Below are 15,058 nucleotides of genomic sequence, written 5' to 3' on the forward strand. Positions count from 1 at the left end.
GTTTTCCTTTAAAACAACAAACTGTTGGGATTTCGTCAGCGTAACCATTGTTTTTTCCTAAGTACACTGGTGACAGCAAGAGTGGAAAAGAAAGCCTAGTGGGTCCGTGACTGCAACGCTTCTGACCCAGGAGTCAAGAAACACAACTCAATCTGCTACGTCAGCTCAAACAGTTACTCCTGTCCAGTTTTTCTGGCTGCAGAATGGGAAAATGGGGCTAATAATAATCTTCATTACTACAATAAAGCACGAGTCCAAGAGAAGAAAAATAATCAGAGGAGTGACATGATACAGAAATGCAGCATCCAAAGAAGCTGAGATTTCAGGAAAACTTCATTTTACTGTCATCCACAGATCTAGCAACTCACCAAGGAATAAAAGATATTCTGCAGTTAAAACAGGAACAGATACATGATTCAGTGAATGTATCTCTTGTGACATGTGTTTCCTTTACAAAGTTTTTGCTTAAAAATAAAAAAAGGAATATACATCACCTGATTTCATTAAAAAGGGATCCTTCCTATACCCTTATCTACTGATTTCTAATTGCATGAAAAGATAGATACACACTAACTTCTGTTCATTAACTTTAATCAAAAGAATTCTTGGTTGTTTCATTTAAGGCGGATTTAATCAAGCAAGGTTGGCTCTGAAGTGAAATTACAGTCTTTAGACTGCGGAACAATTAATTTAGAGTTTTGCCCAGCAACAGGTCCCTGATGAAATACTACATTAATGGATTGCAATAGGGCATTTCAGATAGGTAATTTTAAATACTATTTAGGTGTTTTCTCTTAAGATGTATAGGCAAAATCTTTGTGCAAACTTGCATGTTAATGGAAATGCAAGATATCAGTCAAAATATTTGTATTATACGAACAAACACCAAAGCAGAAGTGTTTACATTGCAACTATGTATCATGCTAGAGATCAAAGACTTCTCAGGTTCATCTCACACAAAAATAGTACACATCATGTGCTTTCCTACCAACAAAGTACTGTGAAGCTTTTGGTTATTAACCATTCGTACCACCTAGGATCAATAAAAGAACTTAATGTTTTACATAAACTCTGCATTTATTGTGATTTTAAATCACAATCCTCATGACTTGGGGCTCTCTGGAGTCTTTTACTCCAAGTAGTTTCATCTCCATTATGATGAAATATGCCCACTTCTAATTTCAAGCTGAAATAAAGTAACTCTACATGACAATATTAGAACAAAGCAAACCCTACAGCCAGCCCTGCTGATTCTAATTGCCTTGAAAGGTACCACAAACCCCCTCTGCTCTCCTCAGCACTTCTGCTACTGTGGCAAGAACCCAAGAGGTGATGTGTAGGAAAAAACAAACTCTTCCCAAACTGTCCCACAAAGGATGTTTTGGACAAATCTTTTTATAATTAGGCACAAGGAAGATTTCCCTGACTAAAGCCAAAGTGAGTCAATTAAAATAACAGTTCAAATATCTGCATTAGAGCCAGCACTCAGACTGTTGCATGTTTAGTTAATTGGAAGAGTAGTTTTGCTCCTACAATGGCTCCCAGTCTGTCTGCTTCATTTTCCCAGATCAGACTGAGCACTGCAATTTAGTTTCGATATAAAGAAAAAGAACCTGCAAGGCCATTTCCATAAACAACTGCTAATTCCAACAAATACTCTAGTCAGGCTGTTTGACTGATACGACAGCTTAAGTTGCCTTATCTCTCAAACAGGTGTACATTGGAGTTTGAATGTTAATTTGTTATGTGCATACTTAAAAAAAATGTAAATTAAAAAAAGAAACTGCTGTTGCTCAGAGATGACCTGTGAAAAGCACTGGACTAGCCAAAGCTCTACTATCCCACTTCAATACAAAAAGTTCAGGAAAAACAACATGAACTCACAGCCTATTCAAGATGTATAAATACCTAATATAAAAACTGGAGGAGCAGAGTAATTTCTTTGCCATCCACCACTGGGATGACAGCTCTACTAATGATCTTACAATATCGAATATTTGTTCAGAAGACAGACTGATATTTGTCAGGCTGTCATCTATTTTTAGTCAATTAAGTCAGCTCAGATGTCGGATAAGAATATACATTTTTGTTGGCCTGGAAGCTGTGCTTTGCTTTTTCTGAAAATGCTGTATTAGCTCATTAGCTCTTGACTAACCACGTGGAACAATCAAACAAGCTTTCATACCACACTACAGCTATAACAACACATCACCTGCGAGGTTTTAAAGAGATTGCAAAGGGTTTTCAGCAAATCAAGGTACAGGGTCAGGTATGAAAGTCAACTATACAAGCCACGTTTCTGCTTGTTACCACCAAGGTCTAATGCCCTCACCTTCTACCCGATCGAATTCCCACATGAGAAACACACTATGGTCAAAAGGCCTAGAAACCACATCCCTTACAGAAGCAATCCATCCATTTACTACTTTCCAGTAAGCCCACTAAAGTGTGCTCAAGGCTCATACCAGATTGAAAGCCACGAGGCACTAACAGCCAGTATTTTAAATAGAACTGGTGCCTGTGCCATCTTCCTCTATCACACTTTCTCTGCCTGCCAAAAACTTTCCCAGTATAACTCAAGATGTGCTTTGAGCCTTCAAAGCATTACTTGACTTTGGAAACCATCACTACTTAGGTGGTTTCTCTCACTCTTCACCAAGGAGGCTGCAGCTATGTTAGCTGAAGCTCTCCAGCTGTTGGCAATGCCAGAGCAAACCACTGCAAAATAAATATATTCGGAAAAGAAAATACCATGATCAGAGATTCAGACATAGTGGGGTTTTGATCAGCTTGTTGCATCAAATTCCCCATGGCAAGGATGGTAGCATTTGCTTGGCTCCTTGTCATCTTTATCTAACTTTCCCTTACCCTTGTGGGATCTTCAGTTTCTCCAACACTGAGTGATTTGTCAGGATTTTTGAGTGGCATGGCCGAGTGTACTATCTGGCACATGACAAAACATTCATGTGAACAGTGGTCATGTTTTATTATTATGATGTTTGCAAAATATATAGGCAATAAAGTTTTAATGATTTAATTTAGTTAAAATAGATACAATTTAATTTTAAGCTAAGAAGTGGCTATATAGACAGCTATAAGTACTATATGACCATGATCAAAGCATTGCTATACACAGCAGTTTTAACATTTAGAAACATTATAATAAAATCTGTTAGTAAATCAATGAAAGGTTAGAAAGATTAAGGTATTAAATTTCTTACTGGTACAAAAATATGCAAATTGAGTACTAGACTGGAATGTGGCCATGCCTTTATGCCCTCTATAGAGGACATGAAACAAAAAAAAAAAATAGATTACATTTTGTGCTACATGTAAGACAGCCTCACATCAAAAGTCAATGGGAGGATGTTTTGTTGGTAGACCAAAGAAAAGGTGAACTACGTAGAGAAAAAAATCAAAACATGCAAGAACAGATTCCAGTTGGAAGCAATCTACTTTTATATTAATTTCTCTAAAGCTCTACTTAATACTACTTTATCTCTACAAAGAATATAATTCCTAATGACTTGCTTGATCAGGTAATCCCCATGTGGCTACAATACAGTTGCAGGGTGTATGGTTTAGTCTGTGTTCACACCTCCTCTTCTTTCTCAAAACCCCACCCTCCTGCCCCTGGGCTGCAATAACATATGCATTAACATAGAAATATTAAGACCTAATGCGTGATAGGAGTCAAAATTCTGCCATCCACACAACACTGCAGAAAAAGCAAAAAAAAAACCCAAACCCTCATAAACTCAGTAACATTGTCTACAATGAAATTAATTTTTAAAACTAATTGAAATAAAATATACATTCAGAAAGCTGGTTTACAAAATAAAGCTCAAGGTTGCCTAAATATTGCTTTGCTTCTGTCATGAGATACCTGTATATAATAACTATGATAAAATAGTAAATCTTCAGCTAACAAATTGCATTTAAAGTAGCAATATTTTTTTTTAATCTTGTCTTGCACAGAGACCATCTGTCTATAGTGAACACTTACCTCACCCACAACCTTTCCCCTTAAATAAATGTACCTCCTATGAATATCTCTAAAGAGAAGCATTTTTTCCTAGACTGGGATTAATTTTTTTTTTTTTAAGGCATGTTTCATTACTTTGCAATCTACTGCTGCCATCTCCTGTGTTAAATGAGGCAGCAAGTAACTCCGTACTTACAAGCAGGCTATTTAACTTCGACCATATGGGAATGGTTTCTGTTGGTCAAGCAGAGAGTACACCACCTAAATACACTGCAGAAGCCTGTTAAAAAGTTGGCATTACCTCTAAGTGACTCCGTCGTTCTGCAATTACTCGTTCATCCTTGTTTCCGAAGAGCTTCTTTGGAGGGAATTCTAAAGTGGCAAGCTGGAAGACATTAAAGGATGAATCGGTATCAGAAGTGACAAGCTCAAATGAGAAAATTCTCTTTGAACTATGAAGTAACTGGGAAGAAGAACATGCCAAATATTCATGAGCTCCACTATACACTATTAGCAAATATCACATTATACATTTCTAATGATGTTATTACGATCTGCTCTGTAGTACTGCTAAGATAACAACGCATTTTGTCGTAAGTGAGCAACAGAAAGCGAATTTAGGAATTAGACTGCCACCATTTGCCCACATAACATTACAAATTTGCAGCTAAGAAGACGGGAAGTAGGACTTCTTGAGCTGTAACTCAGCTGTAGCTCAGTCACATTCAAATGTGTGTCCACACTGGAAGCAGATAGCTTTAATTTCTGAAGAGAATCCACATGAACAGGCAAAATCCCACTTATCACACTGAAAATGCAAACAAGGCAGCAGCACAACTCCTCAAAACAACTATTCAGATCTGTCCTTTTAGGAGTTCTTCCACAGAGGTGTTCAAAGCTATCTACTAATTTCTTTTTCATCCTCTAGGAACTATGCCAAAGCTACACTGGTAAGCGAGAGAACGAGGGAACCATCTTCCTTTCTTGTACACCAACAAATAAAATCCTTGAACAAATTCCAGCCAGCTATATCTGGAAAACACACAAAAGGCTCAAGAGTTGGTAACAAATACCAATGAACTTGGTCTGCTAAGCCGCTGCTGCTGGGAACGATGCACAAGAAAGCAAGTCCTCTCCACGCAGTTTGTGTTTGCACTTGAAGGCACATCAAAACCAACTTCTTCCTAGCTCTCACTGTACGAGACAGAGATATGCAACCTCCCATTGGCATTACTTGTTGTTTTGCAGGTGAAAGCCCTGTGTGAAAATGCCTCTTGCATGAATTCCCCTTGCTATTTGATGATATTGAACTAATAAACAAGATACTTGACTTTTTAGTATATCAACACGTACAGGACTGTAGAGAATTTATCGCTGGTTACAAGGAGCAGCAATATACTGAATAAAATAAGGAGCTTCATTATTAACATTGAATGCAAACATCTTAAAAATACAGAGGAATTCTGCAATACAGATAATTTATTCCCATTCACTGGCTCAACTCCAACTTGGATAATTTTAAAGAAATGCCTAGACATCTTCAAATGAGAGATAGAAAGTTATGTGGGGCATCAGAAGAGACTGAAGAGATGTCTGCTCCACACCAGTCTCTCCAGCACGCCCCAATTATATTCCTCAAATTTCTCCAATCACATTCTTCTCAGTGTGCCTGCTTCTTCATTTTGGCAGGACAAGCAGTACACAACCAAACAGTATCCTAAAATTATGGCCTTGGGACTTATTTTCACTGCATCACTCACTCCTTAACATATACAGGACTGTAAGTGCTAATATTTTCAAGGACTTCAAAATCCCACCCCTGCAGAAATTGTATTTTATTAAACAGTACTGCATCATGTAACTGCCAGAAACAAGCAAGGTAAGACAACTACCACCACAATCCCATCCTGGCCCTAAGGAGATTATTTTTGTATTTGTTTACTAATAAATACTTCCATTATATAATTTTAAAATAGTGTCTGTTAAAAAAACAATTTGCACTAATAAAAAAAAGCTACTGCTACAGTGTCCTCAGACATACTATGTAGAGTCAAAGCAAGGTATTACAGTTAAAATTAGAAATGATTTCTTTATCTAAATTAAGTTTGATTTTAACAGGCATTTGGAGACTGATTCTACAAAATTTTGGGATGGGCAAGTTGTTTTCCATATCTGTTAGCTTTCTGGATACATCTTAGGAGAAAAACAGTTGTGTTTTTTAAAGCCATAAAGTTTTGTTAAACTCATTCAAACCAAAGTAGCTACTCACACAGTTTTAACATTTCTTAACTCCCAAATCACTACGATACACAAATCTTTGAAACCAACCCAACAAGAGTCCATTATTACAGTCATGAATTTAATACACAAGAGAAAGACCTGACAGTAAATTTGGCTCTGAAATGTTCAAAGCTGCAACATGTGCCTAAATGAAAATCATAATTTCATTGCTGGTCAAGACGTGGACCTGAATACTTTAGACTTAGGGAACTATACATAATAAAAACCTCCATCCAGATGAGAATGCTGATGTGCTGAACGATACTTGGCACACATATACACTTTACTTGTGTTTGTAATACGCTTGTGTGTACAGGATACATCTACGCATACATATAGGTAACTTGGAAGGATTTTGCATCCTCCAGAGTGTACGTTACAAAGGACCGATCACCTGCTGCAGTCACCATCTCTACGGGGCCAGATGCAGAAGGGGCACAACCTCGTGCCTCCTGGAACATTTCTGTGTCCCATTATTTCCCAAGGGTCCTCTGGTTCCTCCAAATGATTGGCAGATGTCCATCTCACAAATAAAAAAATGGAGACTATTTCTGTCACACAACAAATGACCACCCAACCACATGATAGAAAAACCTCCAGCCATAGATTTTATCATCATTTCAGCAACTCTTGGAAACACTGAATTATTCCAACACGTTCTACTCCACTACATGCCAAGAGTCTAATCCCGACTAAAATGAAAGAGACAGTCAAAACTCTCCAGGCTTGAGTTTTAGGCTGTCTGAATGCTCTCGCAGACATCACAGCACCCAGTTCACAGTCAGAAAATTATCTTTGCAACATGAGAACTAGAACCACTCATGCAGCAGTATTAATTATGCAGTCGTCTATGTGACTCTGTAATTTCACTGTAATACGAAGCTGGTCCACTGTAGTACATTTATATAAAAATACAACATTAATATATTTACCAGAGGTGGTGTGCTTATAGATACACACCATTGATCTCTATCAGTCTGACTTACAAAGTTACTCCTTCAGTGTGGAGAAAAATATGTTGGTGCAAGAGTCCCACAAACATGCAGAGTGATGATAAAATGTTCTCATCATAATTTTCGTTTATAAAAAGAAAACAAAAGCAGCCCAGTAACATGAATATATTGAAGTAATGATAAATGTTGCCATAATTTTCTGTAAAGATCCTCTGTCCTGATGTATCATTTGACATACAGACTCTCAGTGTAATTGTGTGTGATTCAGAAATGCAACAATTCAAGGGAATTTTGAAGTTTATTTAAAATACCATTTAAGACAAATTGCAGTAGCAAATATTTCAACAAACTCATTAAATTTTGTTATTAGTAGTGCTACAATGCCTTTAAGAAACTGCACAGTAACTTCAGATGAGATTACCACTGCTACAGGTTAATGCACACAGCACAGTATGTGGCTGAGCCACGTTTGTTCTGTCACTTAAATATGTAAGAGATCTGCAGGTGTAGATTTTGCATCGAGATGTTTGCCTTGGCTCAAACTATAAGAGAATTTCACACTATCCCGATTCAAGAGTATAAATTATTCTTTTAGAATTAAATGGCTGTGTACCCTCTGGCTCAAATTAATTCTTCAAGGGTCACACCCTGACTACGAGATGGACGTTTTGCGGCAATACAAGGCATAACAGTGGGACTCTACAGGTAGCAAGGTAAATTATTCTGCTTCCCTGAAATTTCTGAAGCACAGCCCTCCTCTCCCTGTCTCCCTTGCTGCAGTGGCAGGGAAAGCGTTTGGCAGTCAGTCTTTTTCGGCGGGGATGTTTTGTCATTTTTCAGGGCTGCTGATGAGGTGATACGTTTTCTGTCAGGGGAAATTAAGAGACATATTCCCCAGCCTGAGAGGAAGACAGAGCTCGAATGATTTCCTGAAAAGCTTCTGCATGTAGTGTGCAAGATTTCTAATTTTTATTTTGGCTGCAGAAACATTTCCTTACTATACATGATTATAGCATCACTGCAATACAAATTCTATTATATACATACACGTGTGCACACATATGCATACGCATACCACAGGAAGGCTGGGACTACTCTTAGACCGAAAATGCAAAGCCAGATAATATTTTAAAATAGTACGGAGACACCTCAAGACTTCATATCAGCACTCCTACTGTCTTTTAGACATTAAACTTTTTACAGTTAATGATGTTTATCCTATCTGGCAATCGTTGCTAGGCAGTAGCAGTCTTAGGGAGAGGCAAACAGTCATTTGCAATTTACTCCCTAATTTCTTTATGATAAATAAAGGCTGTGTTTTATTTCTGGGTCTTGTATTACTTGGAGGCATGTTATTTCTCTGCATCTCAGCAACCTTATCTGTAAGAAACGATACTTACCTACCATGATACAGTATTAGTGAGATTAGTATGATCAATTTTGGCCAGTACTAGGTCCATTCCTCAAGGGGAAGGTGCTTCATACCGAGCAAGTATTATTCTAGTAAATTTTTAACGGCTTAATGGATTCCTATACTTCTCTCACATTTCAAACAGGACGCTGGTTTTAACAAGGTTATCGGCAGGCGTTTAATGCTGGTAAGAGTAGATGACAGAACAGTAAGTGACTCTTTTTTTAGTCACCTATTTTATCTTATATGCAACTCTTTGACCTTAAGATTCACCTACTTCTGGAAACAGCATATACCTAACAACATCTGTATGGAAGCATACTCTTTTAAAGTGAAACAATACATCTGCATATCCTTCAACTACTGAGCCCCAGGAAGAGATGCAAATTTGGATACTGGCCTTTTGGAAGCCAAGAGAGTGCAAATGAAGGTTCCGATACCAGGGAAGGCTCTGCCTGGAACAGGGTGCACTCTCATCTCAGCACCTTCAGAAAATGAAACCATCAGCATTTGAAGGGTGTCCTTTAATTTCTATTATATTCCATTGGAGACTCTTCACTGACATTAACTGAAGTTTGCTGGGGACCTGCTGGATTTAATTCAGTTCAGGCATTTTATGGTACAGTGAAGCATAATGTGTTCATAAAAAGTCTTGCACAGTACTTTGCAGATATTTCAATATATAGTGGACCAAAGTAAAATACCACATAATACAGTCATGTAGGCTTGTCACTTCTGAAGCGTAAAATTGTTCGAAGTGTTATGCTCCCTAAACATTAAAAAAGTACCATTTTCCAACATCAAGCAAAAATCTACAGGATTGAAACATCTCATTATTTCTGGCGGCTAAACTCTATGTTTTAGTGCCTACAATATGGTAGAAGATTTTTTTTTTTTAAGAATAAAAACAGGGCAGACATTGATGGAAGCTGAGTCATCTTTAATCTTTCATCCTAAATTCTCTTTGTACTTCAATGTTTTGATATATTTAAATGGGGGGAAAAAGGGGGTAAAAAAAGAAAATTAAGGAAATGCTAACTATTAAATTAGTCAGTCTTCTTTAACTCTCATGTTACTTTTACAACTCTGAATTTTCTCATTTTTCAAAGGGCATGTCTGACTTTTGATCCTTTGTACCAGAAATCTCTGTCACAGACGAGAAAAATCAAAGAGAAGAATGTGGCACGGTTTTGCAGGCGGTGTGGCTGCACCTGACTTGATTTTGCAGTGAGTAATGAAAGAAAAAACTGTCCTACTTTTAGTTTTTGAAGTTTAAACAAAGTAACTTAAGCCTCAACTTCTCAAGATGTACTAAGACCTCCAGACTCTAAAGAAATCGGACAAAAGCTGTATTCTTAACTAGGAACTTGCACAAAATATTTAGGGATTTGACAACAAGGTATAAAAAAAAAAAGCTTAACTTTTTATTTTTACTAGTATTTTGTCTGAAATAAACCACCTATTCTACGCAATTTCATAGGAGAGCCTTAGGCAAAGGGAGAAAGTTAACACTTCATTAACAGATTAAGAGTAATTTATAAATTCTGCATAAAAAAAAAATCAAATCGAGATCAAAGATAAAATCACCTGAACATATACTATCCACTAAAAAAGAAACCAACAAAATAACTTTAAAAATTACCTAAGTCCCATTTTCAGGTGATATAGCTCAAACTATTTAAAGTTCAAATGATGTTTTCCCAAATATGAGTGAATAAAACTCTAAACTTATTCTCCTTTAAAAAAAAAAAACAAACCAACCAAAAAGCATAGTCCTCCATCATGTAAACTCTACAGTGCTTCCCCGATACGTATGCTATAGGTAAGTGATGCCCTCAGAGGACAGGAAGATTAAAGACAGTATTTACCATTATCAACTAATCAAGGAGAAAGAATATCCAGGGGATTATTTTCTGGATACTCAGGTTTGTCACCTACTTTTCCTCTTCAATCTCTAATATTCTCTCTTTACTTCTTTTTCCATCTCTTCCAACATGTTCTCTCCCACTTCCCAGCTTGTCTCTATTTTATTGCTATGCTTTCCCTACCCCCCTCCTTGACCTACCTAATTCTTTTCCTTACTCCATTGTCCATTTGCCATATCAAATTTCCTGTTTCCACACCATCATCCCTACTATCTGCCCGAAGGGGAGAGCAATCCGATATTCTCAGAGGCAGGATATCCAAACAACTAAGGATCAGCCAAAGCTCTGAGGTGGACTCATCAAACTTCTGATGCAGTGAACTCCTTGGAGAAGACTGAACAGCTTTTAAACAGCAACAAAAGCCACAATTTATTATAACAAACAAGGATAATTAACGTCCTAACCCAAAGAAAACTCACGTGACCAGGAAACAGAACTGGAAAAAGGTTGTACGCAACCTTCCTCCTATGCACAGGGTCCCTGCAGAGGAGTCCCCGCAGAAGGTCCCTGATACCAGCCTAACACAGTCAGTCTTTCACTGGCTTTGAGGGAAGTGAACTCTGCTCCAGCCCTCTGCTCCCCAGGTCTTTGCAGTGTTTCTAAGACCCGAGGAGCTGCTCTAGGCTCATCCTTGCTGTCTCTCAGCTCCTCCATTAGAGCTGCAGGCTTCCAGCTTTCTGTTGTTCTCTCTTCTCACTGCTACAGGCTGCAACGTCTGGATCTCACTCAAACATGCACAAGGGAACGAGCATCCCCCTCCTTCCTTGAGGAAGTCTAATCTGAAAAATCCTAAATAAATCAGTCAGCAACTATCTCCCTTCTGACAAATACCAGACAGACCTTATTGCAGCGTGATGTACTGGAGTTTTTTTTTTTTAGAGCAGCTTTTTTCTGGTACCTCCTGAACACAATTTATGCCACAACTTGGTTTCCTGTCCCTTTACAGCACAGCCTTTTCCCAAAGAGGAAGCTGTTTTGCCCCATGTGCACGAGGATACTCTTTTATTCCTGCTCTCCATCCTTTTTGCTCTGTGCCAAAGGTTTATCTGCCCACAGAACTGGTCTAACCTTTGCGTTTCCAGCTGGCGGGAGCAACTCCTGGTTTGCATGTTGCTTTTTGCCTGGCACCCAGTGCAGGCAGCCTGGTGAGCCAGGTCTACTTTATCCCCTCCAGAACCCATCCCATTGAGGCCAGAGTGTATTGGAGACCCTGCTAGGGTTAACCTGCCAGGCAAGCAATTCTGCTACTTCCCCACTGTACTTAGACTGGCTACAATTCCTTGCCTTTTTCCTACTTCTCTCTCTGGACCATCATCCATACATAAATAGGTACCTCCTCTACATCATTCCCCTGCAATACTGGCACTAAGACATACCAAGAAGCACAAGCACTTAAGTCTCCTCCCATAAATCTATGCAGTTCTGTTGAGAGTCCTCTCAAAGTCTGGATGCTGTGACTAACCCTCACGGATCATCTTCTCTGGATTCACCAATACACAAGAATCTTCTCAGAATGCACAGGTTCTCACAGCTCTGCTGTCTCTAATTCTGGGTAACTAACTTTTAAGATCTTCCTGACATGCTTGCCAGTTGCCTTCCTCAGACAGGCATAACTGTTTCTCCAAAGAACATTTCAACTCCATCTGTCACTGAAGAGGGACAAGGACACAAAAAAGAAATTCACCTCCTGTGAACCTCCCTGAAACCTCCCTCTGAGAATGCAAAACTACCAGGTAGGATTGCACACCAAAGATTTCTCTTTTGCATTTCACTAACTGTGCCTCCCTGTCTTCAAATCGTGCCCACCTGCCTATCAAACAATCATCTCTAATTATCAAAAAGGTTCGATAGTTCTCATATCCAACTTTCTCCTTTAAACAAGCAGGCTGACCTAGACTCATTATGCAATTTTAGAGCTATGGTGAGATGTGGAGGTCACTGTTTATCGCATTATTTTAACTCCATTTAGTCTGCCCCCTGCTACTGAGAAAAATCAAATTAACTGCAGCCAAAGAAGTTACCTTGCATTACAGGGGTGTTTTTCTTTTCCTTAAAGCAATTTCTAGACTAGTCGGAATAATAACGTACCGAAATAGAGCCATAAACGATGGTCAATGTAATATTTGACAAATTACTTCATTGTTTTGTTCATTATAAGCAGTATTTAAATACAGAGTAACTATAAAAATGAGCGATAGGATGTATCAAAGTTCATGCAAACCTTTCACAGTTCTATAAAATTATGCAGCTTTAGCATTTCAATCTCTCTTATGAAAATCGGAAACTAATATAGCCAGGGCATCTTTCTAAATATAAAACACTACCTGCATAGCTCAGGATTATCAAACAAGGAAAGATGGACAAAAATTGGCCCAAATGGCAAAGAAAATACATTAAGTTCTCTATGCAGGCTGTAGAAAGGCAGAATAAAGACAGTGCAGAAACAGCATGCACCAAGCCAAAGGATATAATTACCTTACATGTAAACCAGTCAAAAAGAAATAAAAAATAACGAAATATGATTCGTAGATGTATTTGGAAAATAAGCATGAAAAAATTGTAACGTGCCATGTCCTCGCAACCTTGATTTTGCTCCCTTGTTCGTCTATCCCTTGCCCCAAGATAGAATTCTCTAGGGTAAAAATACCAGTGCCGCGTGGCAGACCATGGTCTAAGACAAGGGTACATGCTGACCTAGAGAGTCTATGGACAAGTTCAACACATACTCTCTATGCTTTTAGCTCACAATTTTGCAAACTAAGCAGTTATTTTTTTCATGTAGTCTCAGGTCATGGCGCTTGGTTATTTTGTTAAAGAAATGGCAACAACTGCTGGGTTTGCAAGGTCATGTCTTCAAAGCTCAACACATTCATCAATCTGCATCAATGCGTGGCTCAAATCCCACTTCTCAAAAAGAAGGTAAAAAAGGAATTTTCTGGTGCTCTCTGTGAGGCTTATTTTCCTTTCAAAAATGACTTGGGATTTGATTCCTTATCTTCCCACTGGGATTTCTAGCAAGGTTAAGGAAGCATCCCTGCAATAGTACAAAGTGGGCCACGCAGCAGACACCATCTTCGCTGTGGCTATGTACAGCCTCACCCCACTCTGCACCACGTTCCTGCCAATGCCACGTTGGCTATCGGGCAATTTCAATTGCACACCAAGAAGTAACGATACCATTTGACTTAAGCAACAGCAATAGGTTCAGAGAGGAGAATTCACCGTAGCAGTTTTAACAGCTCTTCCCAAAAGGATTTGCTTGTTGCATACGAGCTCATCTCAGGGACATCTGGCAGCATTTATGAAACATTCCCATCTCATGTGGCCAACTGATGCCATAAATTTCAGTCACCCTTGCCTTTGAGAAATGCTAATAATGAAAACTCATCAACGAGCAGCGATAAATTCTACTGCTGACTAGGTGGATGCCTTTCTGACTACTCAAAATTAATGGCAGATCTTGGGGTCTTAAAGAACAGCTGTCACAGAGAAATACACCTGCAAACAAATATGCAGTATGCTCCTAAGTCTGATTTGTTATAGATACAAAGCAACAACTCTCAGGACAAATTGGACTGATTACAAGAAGTTATCCCGCCTTCTGCATCATTTAATATGACAAAACTAGAGAAAATGCAGTGCAAGTATGAAAATGGGAAGCTTAAAACGAACTACTTAGTAATTTACAGTCACATAGGTTATACATAAATTTTCACTTATGTCTAGTTTTACGGACATTATAGAACTAGCTGCTTTATCACAGGATTAAGAAGTAGTCGTAAACGTCATACAAATTGGGACTCTCCCCCACTATCAATGCTATCACTAAGTAAAGCTTAAAATGACAGATAACTCACTAAATGAAATAAACTTAACAGATACATTTTTCAGGAGTTTGCTTGGCAAAGGATTTTGAATCTCCAGGACAGAAAAATCAACTATGGGGACCAGAAAAATCACTGTTACTATCAGTTTCACGCGCAATCCCCTATTTAGTACTGCTCTTGAGATCCTACAGGCACGGTGGTGGGTGAGAATAGATATTTGTTTCCAAGTATAATAACATTTCTTGATCAAGCACTTGAAGATAAATGCTTAGCAAGCAAGACCCACGTATATACCTCATATACATGGAAAACTCAAAGACACACTTGATTAAAATGCCATGGTATTGAAGTCAAGATCATTATTCAGGGTGGGGGAGAAACAGGGACGTGGTTAACTATGACAAGTATTTGTGTTTGGATTATGTCAGTAATTTCACAATTACTGTCAGATGCTTTCTAGAATGCTATAATATTTCTGTCCCCAACGAACACTACATCACTGAGTCTGTGTATGAGTGATGCTGCCCCGCCTACAAAAGTTTTAGTAATCCAGGAAAGAACACTTTTTTTTTTTTTTTTTTTTTTTTTTACAGCATCCTTAACAATGAGTTATAGCACATAAGAGCCTTCAGGTAGAATCAGAATAGAAATTATGCTACTCTATATATGTAAATAAA

The 15,058-nt window shown here is 38.3% G+C and overlaps 1 protein-coding gene across 3 annotated transcripts in view; it reads right to left on the minus strand.

The window, feature by feature from the left end:
• KIF16B (kinesin family member 16B) overlaps nucleotides 1-15,058 on the minus strand; it is a 144,090-nt gene that overhangs the window by 13,611 nt on the left and 115,421 nt on the right. For all 3 annotated transcript variants that reach the window (XM_068395235.1, XM_068395227.1, XM_068395220.1), the window contains one exon: nucleotides 4,287-4,370. In XM_068395235.1, the coding sequence (XP_068251336.1) occupies nucleotides 4,287-4,370 (84 nt within the window). The remainder of the gene's footprint in view (nucleotides 1-4,286; nucleotides 4,371-15,058) is intronic.

This window comes from Nyctibius grandis, chromosome 1, assembly GCF_013368605.1.
Source record: "Nyctibius grandis isolate bNycGra1 chromosome 1, bNycGra1.pri, whole genome shotgun sequence".
In the NCBI taxonomy this organism is placed as follows: Eukaryota; Metazoa; Chordata; class Aves; order Nyctibiiformes; family Nyctibiidae; genus Nyctibius; species Nyctibius grandis.